The 14,828-nt window shown below is 54.9% G+C and overlaps 1 protein-coding gene across 4 annotated transcripts in view; it reads right to left on the bottom strand.

Moving 5' to 3' along the window:
• The window catches only part of SEPTIN9 (septin 9), a 179,209-nt gene that overhangs the window by 136,002 nt on the left and 28,379 nt on the right, over nucleotides 1-14,828 (bottom strand). Inside the window, exon 1 of one of the 4 annotated variants that reach the window (XM_086355269.1) lies at nucleotides 12,242-13,192. The exons of the other annotated variants lie outside the window; for them this stretch is intronic. Within the exon in view, the coding sequence (XP_086211395.1) occupies nucleotides 12,242-12,266 (25 nt within the window). The 5' untranslated portion in view covers nucleotides 12,267-13,192. Of the gene's footprint in view, nucleotides 1-12,241; nucleotides 13,193-14,828 lie in introns of those variants that run through there. 4 annotated transcript variants of the gene reach the window in all.

Genomic DNA, 14,828 nt, shown 5'->3' with positions numbered 1-14,828 from the left:
CCCGACCCAGGGATGGAACCCGCATCTCTTAGGTCTCCTACCTTGGCACTAGCGCCACCTGGGAAGCCCCACTAGGGCAGCCTTTTCCCGCTAATTTCATGAAAATGAAAACCCAGCAGGAGCTGGGCTCTCGAGAGCCTGCATCGCCACCTCCTGGAGGAAAGGCTACCTGCACCTGAATTCCTGCCCCTTTTTGGGGCTGGCTTCACAGCGGTCCCCTCGCTTCCTCCCAGGGCTCGGCCAGGCCCTCACTGCAGTAAATCTGGGGGTAAGATGCATGGACGATGCATTCCTCCAGAACCTGGGCCCTCGGTCCACAGCTCCTGAGGAGGTGTGCGCTCCCCTTCCCCTCCTAGCTGCTCTCTACAGGCTGGGGGGAGGCGGGCGCTACAGGGAGGTCCTGGAGGTATGCCCCCCCAAACACACGTCACAAAGGCACAGGCCAAGACCACCCTCTCAAGGTGATGAACAAGTCCCCAGCCTGCTATCAACCCCAACCCCTTCCCTCTGCCTTGGACACAGGCCACATCAGGATTGGTGGTGGTTTAGTTGCTGCATTGGGTCCAACTCTGTGACCCCATGGACTATAGCCCACAAGGCTCCTCTGTTCATAGGATTTCCCAGGGAAGAATACTGGAGTAGGTTGCCATTTTCTTCTCCAGGGGTTCTTCCCAACCCAGGGATCAAGCCTGGGTCTCCTCCATTGCAGGTGGTCTCCTGCATTGCAGGCAGTTTCCAAAAAAGAACCCGAGGCACTGAGAGCTGGAGTCATTTTCAAAGATCACACAAGTAAGGTGTAATGGGAGAGGACTCTTCGTCTCAGCCAGACCTTATGCTTTTTGTACAATAACACACTGCAGCCCCGTGAAGTCAAAGATGCATGCGTGCGTACTTGGTCCTGTTGATTCTTTGGGACCCCGTGGACTGTAACCCACCAGGCTCAGGATTAGGACACTCTAAAGACTGTTGACGTTGGAAAAACACTGAAAACAGTCATTCTAAAGATATAGTTCTTGGGATTGCCTGGTGGTCCAGTGGCTAAGACTCTGCCAATGCAGGAGATGCAAGAGATGCGTGTTCGATCCCTGGATTGGGAAGATCCCCTGGAGAAGGGCGTGGCAACCCACTCCAGTTTTCTTGCCTGGAGAATCCCATGCACAGAGGAGCCTGGTGGGCTACAGTCCATGGGGTTGCAAGGAGCAGGACACGACTGAGCGAGTAACACTATTTTTAAAGATGTAGTTCTTTAGTTATTATCAGATAACAATACATTGACACCTCCCACGGTGGGCATGCCTGAGTGCCCTGCATCCTTGGATGGAATAAGCCACCTGGAGAAGGCACCTGAGCCCGGTGGAGGGACAAGCCAGCTAGAGCCGGGCTGGGTGGATGGTAGGTGGGCAAAGTCCAGACTGAGGTGCATCAGGGGCAAGAGGACCAGACAGAGACATGAGCCTGAGCAAAGCCACAGGAAGGGAGGTCTCGGATCGTGCACTGAGCCCCGTGCTCGACGGTCACACTGTGCCACCCCCCATAGGTGCCCTGGGGTGGGCAGGAGTCTTGCTGGCTCTCGAGGGGAGCAGGGTATCCTATCAGAGGGGCTCTTTGATCTCCTTTGTCCCCACCTGGCTCTCTCCAAGTAAGCAGCAACAGTGTCAGGAAAGGACAGAGGGAAAACCCAGGACAGGCTGCAGGAAGGTCAACTCCAAGATGCCCCGGAAACAGAAGCTGGGGGAGCAGCAGCTCAGGTCACACCAGCAGGAGGGGGGGGTCGGTGCCCTGACCCATGAGCCGCAGCACGGTCACACCTCCCCGGAACCACCTCCTCCCTGACACACAAGCCCTGGGGGCCGTGGCCAGCAGAGCAGGCTGGGTGCCTGGGCTCCCCGGGTGCCTCCTTCCTGCCGCACTAGCTCTGGGTGCAGGACACAGCCAGCTCTGTGAGGAGGAGCTCTGTGCTGGCTCGAGGGGCGCCCGGAGCAGGAGAGGAAGATGCTCGGTGCACACACAGTGCCAGCGCCCCCAGGTTCCCAGCACCTGCCTCTCTGGGTGACACAGGACACAGAGGGGACACAGTGGACCCCGGGGGAGCGGTGGAGGGTCTGAAGGAGAAGAAGCAGGGGGCTGGGAGAGTAGCCGGGAGACCCACTCTGGACTAGAGAAGAGGGTCAGCCTCAGAGGGGAGAGAAGGGATGCAGAGGCGGTGAAGGGAGGTGGCACGAGGGGTTCCCAGCGGGACCAGTGGCTGGGACAGAGTAGGAGGGGGCCAGTCTGCAGCCCAAGGTCACACTGGCTCCTTGGTGCCCGCCCAACTCTGCCTGCCAGGCCACCTCTGCTCTCCTGCCCTCCTCCCCCAGGGACCAAGCCAGATCCCCGGGGCCTTGGCTACTGCTCCATCACAGAAGGAGGCTCTGACTCACCCCAGCTCTGAGGGCCAGTGGAGAACATTCTGTATTCCTGTGCCTCCCCCGGAGTTAGGAGCCCAGAGCTGGGAGAAAGCTCAGAGGCTTCAAGGGGGCCGGTGGGATGGGATGGTGTCCTCAGACACTCTGGGCACACAGGGCCACCACCCCACGCGGGGGGCATGGGCAGGCACGGAGGCTCAGAACCCAGGTCTCAGGCCACCCCTGCCCCCCAGCCAAGCATCCAGCAAACCACAGCCTCTGCGCTCAGAGACCGCAAGCACTCCATCCTAAAGACAGGCAGTGGCGGGGCAGGGCGGGGCAGGGCTGGCCACCACGTCAGCACATCCAGTGGCCTCTCCAACCACCAGGGTCCACCCAGCAATCAGAGGCCCCCCTCTGCAACTGCTAGAGCGACGATCACGGCCACCCCTCAGAGCTCCCCGGCTTCTCCTCCCTGCCTGGCAGGCACAGGGCATTCGGGTCCTGTCGCTTCCTCCACGTGGCACCAATCACACCACAGGAAAAAAAATACACCATCACCAGGGCCTCTGAGGCCGGGCCTGACCTGAGTCCATCTTGCTGGACTCAGACTTGCCTGTCTCTTCCAAAAACACAGCCCAGCCACTGGCACCTCCACGATGTTCTGACCTCAGGCCCTTTGCATCTGCTATTTCCTTTGCCTGAATGTCCTTCCTCAGGATCCTGGCCTGGTCAGGTCCTTCTGGACATGTATATTTCAGCTCAGTGTCACCCTCTCAAGGAAGGTGTCCGTTAATACACGTAAATACACACATACACACACATGCAACTGGCAACAATCACATCACATCACCTGTTCTTTGCTTTTCCATCTCAAGTCAGAAATTGGTGTGTTTATTGGTTAGCTGCCTGACAGCGATTTCAGATGACCAGTCCCAAAGGAGCAAGGGACTGGCTGTCCCTTACCTCTTACTTTAGGCCAAGTACCTAGGGGATGCCTGAACCTAGCAGGACCTCCAGAAAGATTTGCTGGCTAACTCGGACGACTGCTGTCAATAGTTATCCTGCAAACAGGAATTTGGAGATGTCATGACCTGAGATGAACTCAAAGGTCATGACCTGAGATGAACAGACAGAGGTCACTGATTGGTCACTCGTGCTGGTAGGAGGGAGAACCAGGACCGTGGGGAGGAACAAGTGCTGGGGTGCAGGTTGCTGCCATCCGGAGCCGGGCGGCTCTTCACACCAGCAGACAGCCCAGCCCCAAAGCATTTTCTTTACTGTCTGAGCCACCAGCGAAGCCCTCCAAAAGCATTTTCAAGTTTTCATAGTAAACTTTCAGAGCCGGCGCTTCTTTGCTATTTCCAAGGGGTGTGTTGCTTTGTTTATTCAGCTTGCTGAAGTCAGAGTTTCCTCGTTTGTTAAAAAAAGAGAAGAAAGAAAGAAAAAAAGGAGGGAGCATGGGAAGGCCTAAGGCAGATCCCAAGCCCGAAGGCAGCGGGGGGGTCTCCAGGAGCTGAGACCTGCATTGCTAACTGTCCTGAGTCCCAGCAAGGCCACTGGTTAGAGGAAACCTCCCTAGTTTCTCCACTGTGTCCCACCCCCACCCCACGCCCAGCCCAAGGGGAGTGGGATCCACACTACAGAATCCACATGAGAGCGGTGGAGGCAGGACTGTGGTCCGTGGGACTTTAGGCAAAGCGCTTTCGGTGGTGGCTTCCATTCAGAGATTTGTGCCCAGATGGGAAGGGAGACAATGGGGATGACCAGCTCTGAGCAGATGGTCATCAGAGACGTGAGGCCAGGATGGCAGAAGCAAAGAGGAACAGGGCTGGAGGAGGCTTCTGAGACAAAGCATGGGGACAGAACAGACACAGCCACAGCCAGTCTCACATGCAAGCTGGGCCGTGAGACTGCCAAGAACAGAGGCCTGCCTGACAGTGCGGCAGAGCCCCTGTTCAGCCGCGCTCTGCACCAGAGCGGAGGCCCCCCGGCTGGCCTGAGAGGGCATGGTCAAGGCCAGACCCAACCCAGAATCTCCCCCACTTCTTGCCACCCAATGCAGTCAACTTAGGTCTGAGAGGGGGAAAAAAAACAAAAGTAATGAATCAAGAACCCAGGACGTGAACTTGGAGCCTTACCTCACAACATGTACAAAAATGAACTCAAAATAGAGCAAAGGCCTAAATACAAGCGCTAAAACTATAAAACTCTCAGAGAGAAACACAGGGGGAAAGCTTTGTGACATTGGGTATGACACCGAAAGCCTGGACATTAAAAGGAAAAAGTTAATAAATTGAGCTGCATCAAAATTAAAAATTTGGGGGGACTTCCCTGGTGGTCCAGTGATTAAGAATCCACCCGCCAATGCAGGGGACACAGGTTCCATCCCTGGTCTGGAAACTAAGATTCCCCACGCCTCGGAACACCTAAGCCCATGCTCCATCCACAGCAGGAGAAGCCGCTGCAATGAGAAGCCCGCACACCACTACGGAGAGTAGCCCCCGCTGGCCGGAACCAGAGAGAGCCTGTCGGCAGCGGCAAAGACCCAGGATAGCCAAAAACAAACACACAAAATGTAAAACTTTTAAGCTCCAAAGGAGCCGATCAACAGAATGAAAAGGCAACACACAGAATCTTATGTCTGATGAGGAATTCATATCCAGAATATTTTTTTTAAAAAAAAACACTAGGACTTTCTTATCGGTCCAGTGGTTAAAACTCTGGGCTTACACTGCAGGGGGCTCAGGTCCGATCCCTGGTGGGGAGGAAGGAACTGGGATCCCACATGACACAGAGCGAGGCCAGGAAAAAAAAAAAAAAAAACTTCTAGAACTCAATCACACACAAAAACAAACCACCCAATTAAAAAATTGACAAAGGGCATTTCTCCGAAGAAGACATACGGATGCCAACAGGTGCACGGGAAGATGCTCCACATCACTAATCATTAGGAAAATGCAAATCGAAACTGCAATGAGGCACCCCCTCCCACTTAATAGACTGGCTGTTGTTTAAAAACATAACAGAAAATAACACGTGCTGGGGAGGATGTGGAGACACTGGAACCCATGTACCCTGTTTGTGGGAACGTAGAATGGTACAGCCGTGGTAAAAAGCAGTATGGCAGTTCCTCCCAAAATTAAACATAGAATTACCATGTGATTGGTGGCTCAGATAGTAAAGAATCCACCTGTATTGCAGAAGACCTGGGTTTGATCCCTGGGTTGGGAAGATCCCCTGGAGGAAGGCATGGCAACCCACTCCAGTATTCGCACCTGGAGAATCCCATGGACAGAGGAGCCTTGTGGGCTGCCGTCCACGGGAATGCAAAGACATGACTGAGCGACTAACACTCTTACTTTCTCCATGCGATCCAGTAATTCTTCTGGGTGTGTACCCAGAAAAATCTGAAAGCTAGGACTTAAGCAAATACCTACACACCCAGATTTATGGCAGCACTTTTCTTAAGAGCCAAAAGGTGATTCTTGATAGACCATGGATAAACAAAATACAGCCTACAACGGAATACTATTCTGCCTTAAACAGGAGGGGACTCTGACACCTGCTACAACATACAGGAACTTTGAAATTATTAAATGAAATAAGCCAGTCACAAAAAGACAAATACTGAATGATTTCATTTACATAAGGAACCTGAAATAGTCAAATTCACATAGACAGAAAGCAGAAGGGTGTTGGGCAGGGTCAGGGAGGACGGGGGAATGAGGAAGTAGTGTTTAACAGGGCTTCACTTTGAGAAGATAGGGGCTTCTCTGATGGCTCTGTTGGTAAAGAATCCACCTGCAATGCAGGAAACCCCGGTTCAATTCCTGGGTCGGAAGATCCTCTGGAGAAGGGATAGACTACCCACTCCAGTATTCTTGGGCTTCCCTGTGGCTCAGCTGGTAAAGAATCCACCTGCAATGTGGGAGACCTGGGTCGGGAAGATCCCCTGGAGAAGGGAATGGCTACCCACTCCAGTATTTTGGCCTGGAGAATTCCATGGACTGTGTAGTCCGTGAAGTTGCAAACAGTCGGACACGACTCAGCAACTTTCACTTTCACTTCACTTTGAGAAGATGGAAAAAGCTCTGGAGATGGATGGATGATTGCACAACTATGCAAGAGCACATAGTGCCCCTGAATTACACACCTAAAAATCGCTGAAAAGGCACACTTCATACCATACGAAATCTCTTACATGTGGAATCTTTAAAAAGGGTTGTTGTTTAGTCACTAACTCATGTCTGACTCTTTGTGACCCTGTGGACTGTAGCCCGCCAGGCTCCTCTGTCCATGGGATTCCCCAGGCAAGAATACTGGAGTGGGTTGTCATTTCCTCTTCCAGGGCATCTTCCCGACCCAAGGGTCAAACTCAAATCTCCTGCATTGGCAAACAGATTCTTTGCCGCTGAGCCACCAGGGAAGTCCTAAAAAAGGGTGCAAATGCACTTATGTACAAAACACAAGTAGAGTCACAGGTGTAGAAAACAAACTATGGTTGCTGGGGAATAAAGATGGGGGCGTGTACACTGGGAAACTGGGTTGAGTACACACATATACATGTGACAGATAACTAACAAGGACCGGGAACTTAGCACCCAGACCTCCACCTGATACTCTGTAATGGGATTTCCCTGGTGGTCCAGTGGCTAAGGCTCCATGCTTCCAGTGCAGGGGGCGCAGGTTCAATCTCTGGTCAGGGAGCTAGATCCCACACGATGTAACTAAAAATCCCGAATGTCGCAATGAAGTCGAAAGATCCCACGTGCTGCAACTAAGACTTAGAGCAGCCAAGGTAACTAAAATAAATATTATTTTAAAAATTACTCTGTAATGACCTACTTGGGAAAAGAATCTAAAAAAGAGTAGATTATAACTGATCCACCTTGCTGTACACCAGAAACTAATACAACATTGTAAACCAACTATAATAAATCCTTTTTAAAAAGGCACATTTTATGTTATGTACATTTTACCACAATTTGTTTTAAATGAGTCCAGAGCCCTGGGCACCCGAGGTCCTTACACACAAGGAGTCAGTCCCAATCTCATGATATACTGTTATTGAAGGCGGTTCTTTATTGTATAACAACGTGATGGTCATGCCATTCCTTAGTAGGACTTTACATTGAAATAAATCCTCTAATCAGGAAAGGTTTTGGACAGACCTATTTGGGGCACAAATAAAAAAAATTACAAAGCACCAGGCGAAGGTGACCGTATCAGGCAGGCTGCCCCAGGTATCCACTCTGTCCTAGGTCCCTTCTGTCCCCAGAGCCTGTCCCAGGCCTCACCCCACTAGCAGGGGACACAAGCAGCTCCCAGCAGGAAGGTGCCTGGAAGCGGGGCAGGCAGGCTTCTGGAATTCTCATGGGACTGGGCTTCCCACACCATACCAGGAGTAGGGGACCCAATGGCAAAGGCTTGCAGCCAGACTCGGGGACTTCAAGGCATCTTAGGATATGGAATTATCCTGTGCATGGAGGACGCATGAGAACTGGAGTGGGTTGAATGGCGGCCTCCTCAAAACTCATGTTCACCTGGAACCTCTGGACATGGTCCTATTTGGAGAAAAGGGTCTTGCTGATGTCATTAGGATAAGGATCTGGAGTTGTGGTCATGCTGGGTTATATGTGTGCTCAGTCCCTCAGTCCTGTCAGACTCTGCGACCCCACGGAGAATAGTCCGCCAGGCTCCTCTGCTCACGGGATTTCCCAGCAAGAACGCTGGAATGGGTTGTCATTTCCTCCTCCAGAAAGGAAATGACCTTTTCCCAGGGATCAACCCTGCATCTCTTGCATCTCCTGCACTGGCAGCCGGATTCTTTACCACTGAGCCATCTGGGAAGTCCCAGTGGATTACTGGAGTGGGCCCTAAATCCAGGAACGAGTGTCCCTATAAGAGAGAAGCAGAGGGAGACCTGAGACACAGAAGAAGGCCCTGTGACAACAGAGGCGAAGACTGGAGTGAGCATCCAGCAGCCAAGGATGCCAAGGTGCACCATCCACCACCAGAGGCCAGGAGACTCATGGAGAGGATGCTGTCGCAGGGCATCCTGAAGGAGCCAACCCTCCAACACATTGACTTCAGACGTCTGGCCTCCAGGGCTGGGAGAGGATCCATTGCTGTCGCTGTAAGCTCCCCAGGCAGTGGTACTTGGTTACATCAGCCCTAGGAACCTAAGTGGTACTGGATACCACTACTGGATACTGGAGTGGGTAGCCTTTCCCTTCTCCGGGGCATCTTCCCAACCCAGGGATTAAACCCAGGTCTCCCGCATTGCAGGCAGATTCTTTACCAGCTGAGCCACCAGTGAAGCCCAAGAATACTGGAGTGGGTAGCTTATCCCTTCTCTAGCAGATCTTTCCGATCTAGGAATTGAACTGGGGTATCCTGTATTGCAGGTGGATTCTTTACCAACTGAGCTATCAGGGAAGCCCTAGGAAACCAAGGCCCAGGTCAATCAGAGCTACAAGAGGAAGAGGACCAGGCAGGCCTCGGGCCAAGCCTCTCATCCTGGAGACAGGAAAATCAAGCTCTGGCAACGCGGGTCCAGGACACTGATGACCGCAGCGAGTCAAGGGTATGAACTGCCCAGGGACCCAGAGACAAGAGGAGCCATCAGAGTGAGGCCCAAAGCATGCTTCCCATGATGGGGGGCTGTCCAGCCCCCAGCCCGCCTCATGGCCATGACACAGGACCCCCTGAGCAAGTCAGAGAACCAGCTCTCTCCTCCCTAGTGAGCCTGGGACAGACATCCAGTGACAACGTGACCTGGCCCTCCCCGCCCCCCAGACCAGCCTCCATGACCAAGCAGAGAAACATCTGCATTCTCTGCCGACAGCTCACCACGCGGCCATTCCCAGCCTCCCCGAGGCCCAGCTGAGCTAAGTCACTGCCCCCCCGACCCTCACCCCGCCCCAGTGGAAAGTTCCCTTCCTGGAGATTCTCCCTGCTGAAACACAAGCCCTTGGAACGAGATAAAACTGCTTGATTTGTAAAAGCCACAAAGCCAGTCCAGAACAAGGAAAAAAATGCCGACCCTTGGCTGGAAGGAGGCCGGTGTCTCAGCGGCCAGTCACTGCTCGGTGACTCATCCCGGCCTGCTGACAAGCCCTCCGGCATCTTCCCAGGGCACAGCCTCAGCCTCAAGGGAGCTGGAGACGGCGTGGCTGCCCCAGAGAACCTGGACCCCAAACCGGGCAAGAGTTGGTGCTCCCGGGAGATGGAGCAGGGACACCTGAGGTCTCCTGAGATAGCCCCCAACTGCCCCAAGCCCCTTCCCCACCAACCCCTCCTGGACAGCTGCTGGGCAGTGGCCAAGAGCCAGCCAGACCCTCCTTAAATGCCAGCCCAGCGGGTCATGAGCAGGAACAGCTGATTCTGGAAATTGGCGGGTGGGGCGTCTGGCCAGACAGGCCACCATCCACACACGCTGGGCATCGTGACTCCAGCCTCACTCCTACTCGGTGTCCCGCTGGGGAGGGAGGCAGCTACCTCAACTGCCTAATGGGGTCCCAGAGGGGCAGGGACTGTGAGCGGCAGCCCCACAGGAGACGGGGACCCCCAGAATCAGCTCAGAGCCCACTGGTGGCGGGGGGGCAAGGCCTGCTGCTCCGTCTCCCCCACTTTACAGATTAGGAAATGGAGCCTAGGGCCACAGAGCGACTTGCTCGAGGTCCCAGCAGGAACAGGGTAGAGATAGCTTCCCCAGGGGTCGCTGAAGCTCTGAGTTACAATTAAAGACCAAGGTCAAGGTCCAACCAGGTTTGAGGAACTTGAGGGACAGCTTGAGGACCTGCATTTTCTGGAACCAGGTTTCTAACCCAAGCTTTGAAAGAAATAAGTATCTTTGGATGAAAACGCATTTAAATGAGGATTTCTTAGGAAATCCCAATTTCTCCTCAGGCGTAGCCCGGGGGAAGGCACCCGCTCCACTTCTCATCACGAGGGCGTGGTGCTCAGCGAGGCTATAAAGGCACAGAGCTGACTGTTTATTCAGTTCCTGAAAAAGTTCCTGGAGTTTGCTCAGCCTGGGAGGTTCCAGGACGTTGCCACCACTTCTGACTCCCCAGAGACCCCTTCCCAGCCCTTGTGCTCTGGCTCTCTGGTCGCCTGTCACCCAGCTGGGCCTTGGCTTGGTCATCCGTGAAAGTGAAGGCTGGGTGGGAGGCCCTTGACCACCAGGCCAGCAGAGTGATCATCTTCCCAAGTCCTGCACCCGGCAGCCCCTGCCGAGGCTGAGAGCAGGGAACCCCGGCTCCCACCCCGTCCACCCCGGCCAGCCCACGTCACTGGTGCGGTTTCACCAGTCGTGCCTTCTGGTGGTCTCCGGGGCCACCCCAGCTCCCGTGGTTGGTCGTGGTGCCCATTGGTGCGGGCCCAGTGGCATGGATACGCACGTACACCCACCGCCCATCAGCAGCTCCCCTGCCTGTGGGTGCCCCATCCGCCCTGACACCACACTGGGATCTGATCAGCCCCTGGAGCAGCAGGCAAGGGGCCACCTTCAGAGGAGCCACGGAGACATGGCTTCCTCCCCTATGGCTTCTTGGGGAGTCCACCATCCCCACCACAACACACGCAGTGACAAACAACAGAACAGTCTGATGACACCTGTGAAGACACCCAGGGGCCAGCTCAGAGCACCTGAAGCCTGGACGCTGATGCCCAAGACGTCTCAGCCTGCGCCATGTACCCCAGCACCTGGCGCGAGGGCTGCGCCGCAAGCAGCAGGCTGGGGAATGAATGGGAACTACTCCTGATGACGTCAGATGCTGACCCAGGACACACGCCTGGGAGAAGGATCTTAGGAGGTCCACCTTGGAAACAGGGGGCTTTTAACCGGGGTGACTTAGGAGGGGCAGCCTCTTTTCTCTCCTCTTGTCGGTTCTTGCCCAGTCCTGATGGGGCTGAGCCCACTCGGTGCGGGGCTACTTTAACTCAAAACGTAACTCAAAACGCATGCTGTGTGCAGTGTGAATACCAATCCAGGGACCTGGAAGCCCCCTCCAACCCAAGGACCAGGCGTCTGCCCTCACGCCTTGCCCCGCCGTGACATTCAGATGTTCTAATCAGTGATTCTACCCCAGAATCTGAGCAGAGCCCACAGATCTGGTCTCTCTGTCCTGAAACGTCCCATCCAGACAGGGATGCTCATCGCTACCCTCCTCCCTGTTCTCTGTGCCCAGGTGAGGACAGGACCCGGATGACGCCAACCCCGCAAGTGGGGGTCACCTTGGTCAACTCCCCCAAGCTTCCGGCAGAGCAGGAGGAGTTCTGTCCACTGTGTGTGCATACACACGCACACACACACATCGGCACATCTTGTCTGGGCACTGGGAGCTCCCAGCCCTGTAATCAACTCCCAGGAAGGCACCAAAATGCTATTTCAGGGAGGAGACCAAGGCGGCCTTGAAGACTTTGGCGAGCAGCGGACAAACAAACCACACGGTGGACAGACAAACCAAAGCGGCGCCCCGGTGCCGCCGGACCAGACCCCAGCGCCAGAATCGGGTCCCCCCCACCAGACCGTTTCCTGGACTTCAGCGCCCACTGTCTCAGCATTCACAGCCGCCTTCAGATGCAAAAGTGGCACACTGGGAAATGAAAGAGAAATAGTGAGGGAAGGGAGAGGCGAGTTTAAATAAAAGCCAGACTTAGCGAAGCTCCGCTTTTGGAACATTATGGAACATTATGTCCCAGGATCTCAGAACAGTAGAGAGGAAAAGAAATATGCCCGGAAAAATGAGCCGAGGTGACCCCTGGGTGCTTATGTCCCAAAGCATAAAGAAAGTTTTGAGTTAAGGGGAAGGGGCAGCACGGGGCAGGGAGGAGGGCCCCTTGCCTACCTGTGATCCGGTCTCTCTCCATCATTACGGATATATTTAGCAGCAGGCGGGAGTCCCAGCGTCCCCCTTTCCAGAGACGTCCTCCCCTTTCTCACCCCGTCGCCCTCCCTCTTTCTGCCTCCTCCTCCTCCTCCTCCTCCAAAAACACTCTTTGTCTGGTCTAATTTCTTCAATCTGTTGCAATCACGAATGCCTCCAAATTACCACATTTCCATGTGCTGATCATATGTTTGTGCTCCAAACTGAAGTAGCATTGTCTCTTGGAACCGGGAGGGGAAAGGGAGCGAAGGAGAGAAATAAAAAGAAGAGGCGGGAGCGCGGGCCGGACGTGGGCCTTGAAAGGCTCCCGCGGTCCCCGGGGTCCTGCGGCCGAGGACCGGCCGGCAGGGGCTTTGTGCGGTGGCTCCCGAGGTGCGGCGGCGAGTGGCTTCCGGCGCCTTCTCTCCACCCCCTCCAGCCCCTCCGCCCGGGGCTTCTCGTCTGGCTGCTCCTTTTTAATATCCACTTGGAGAAGCTTAACTTAGCCTCTTGGAAACCAGCTCACAGAGTCAAATTCCTGGCGACTCGCAGAGTCTTTCATTCCGCCCCCCGGCCCGCGATGCTGCGATTTCCTCTGGTTTGAGCCTTTGCAAAGCCTGGTTCCTGCCTGCCTGCCCGCCTGGGCTCCCCTCCACCTCCGCCGGCCCTGCGCCCCCACCCCGGCCTGGCCGGAAGGAGCGGTGGTCGCGTCCCAGGCCGGCTGCCACGGGGAAGGTTCAGGAACACCTGCCAGGGATGAGCCGGAGAAGTGCCCCCCTGCAGATGCCCGGGTGTCCTGTCAGCTTGCTGGGACAGAGGAGGCGACAGAGGAGCTGGCTGGCCCGCCCCGGCGGAGAGGGGAGCGCGGGAAGGAGACTTCCTGGAAGATTCCTACCCCTTGCTCGTGAGTCAGTGAGTCTCCAGCCGTCCCCTGGGAGGGCGCGCAGTTCCTCACCACAGATTCCCCAGACTCAGCGCCTCTCTGGGAGGAGGGGACAGGGGCCTGGCCTGGCTGGGGGCTCAGCTGTTGCTCGGGTCTAGAGGGCTGCTCACCTGGCAACTCAGGGGCAGTGGGGGGAAGGGCAGCACGTGGTCAGAGTGAGGGCTGGGGGTTGGTGGGGTGGGGGCACTGGGGCTGGTGGCATCTCCTCTGCTCTTTAAGTTTCATTCACTTCAAGGATTCAAACTAGCAGCCCTCCACTCAAGGAACACAGAAACAGGCTCTGTTTGCCTGCCTGACCCTGCCTAAAGAAATTGTTGTATCTGTGCCAATGTTGAACACTTGGGCAATTTCACCAAGAACTGCAGATTTTCCTCTTGGAAAAGGGAGGGCATACAGCCACACGGAATGAGCCCTCACGGGGCGGGTTTGAAGAGTGCTTCCCTCTTTAGATGAAACTGCCTTTTTTTGGCTTGCTGTGGTCCCCACAGCAAAATGATGCACTCGGTCTGATTATCTGCTGGCGCCTCCCCAGGTGGTCTCTCAGCTTGAGGTCTCTGCCCCACGGCCACACGGGCAATGTGTCACCGGAAGAGGGCCACACACCATTCTCTGTCGGATGGCTCCCTCTGCCCAGGGCAGGACTCCAAATGCAGTTTCCAAAGTATCGAGGGAAGGAGAAGAGGGCAATAGAAGATGAGACGGTACGATGGCATCACCGACTCAATGGACATGAATTTGAGCAAACTCGGGGAGACAGTGAAGGGCAGAGGAGCCTGGTGTGCTGTAGTCCATGGGGTCACAAAGAGTCTAACAGCAAGAACACCAAAGTGGCAAGGGCATTTTCTTGGGGGTGGGAGTGGGGGCCGACACCTTCTGGGAGACACCGAATCGCAGCTCCCAGCAGAGTCTGGAGGACAGCTCCAAAGCCGGCCACCTGCACAGTGAGGAGAGGTGTTTCGGGCAGCTTTGGGGCACCCTGTAGGCTGAATAATGCTCCCCCCCCCCACAAGATCTCATAACCTAATCCCCTGAACCTGTACATGGGAACTTGTTAGCATAGAGTCATTGCAGGTCCAATTAAGTGAAGGATCTTGAGATGGGGGGAGACATTACTTTGCCAACAAAGGTCCGTCTAGTCAAGGCTATGGTTTTTCCAGTGGTCATGTATGGATGTGAGAGTGGTCATGTATGGACTGTGAAGAAAGCTGAGCGCCGAAGAATTGATGCTTTTGAACTGTGGTGTTGGAGAAGACTCTTGAGAGTCCCTTGGACTGCAAGGAGATCCAACCAGTCCATTCTGAAGGAGATCAGCCCTGGGATTTCTTTGGAAGGAATGATGCTAAAGCTGAAACTCTTTGGCCACCTCATGCAAAGAGTTGACTCATTGGAAAAGACTCTGATGCTGGGAGGGATTGGGGGCAGGAGGAGAAGGGAACAACAGAGGATGAGATGGCTGGATGGCATCACCGACTCGATGGACGTGAGTCTGAGTGAACTCCGGGAGTTGGTGATGGACAGGGAGGCCTGGCGTGCTGTGATTCATGGGGTTGCAAAGAGTCAGACACGACTGAGCGACTGAACTGAACTAAACTTGAGATGGGAGACTATTCTGAATCACTGGTGGGG

The sequence above is a fragment of the Bos grunniens genome, chromosome 19, assembly GCF_055505025.1.
Source record: "Bos grunniens cultivar Pamir isolate PY7600 chromosome 19, Bosgru_T2T1.0, whole genome shotgun sequence".
NCBI lineage: Eukaryota > Metazoa > Chordata > Mammalia > Artiodactyla > Bovidae > Bos > Bos grunniens.
The sequence above is the reverse complement of the archived record's forward strand: the minus strand, read 5'-3'. Positions and strand labels throughout refer to the sequence as shown.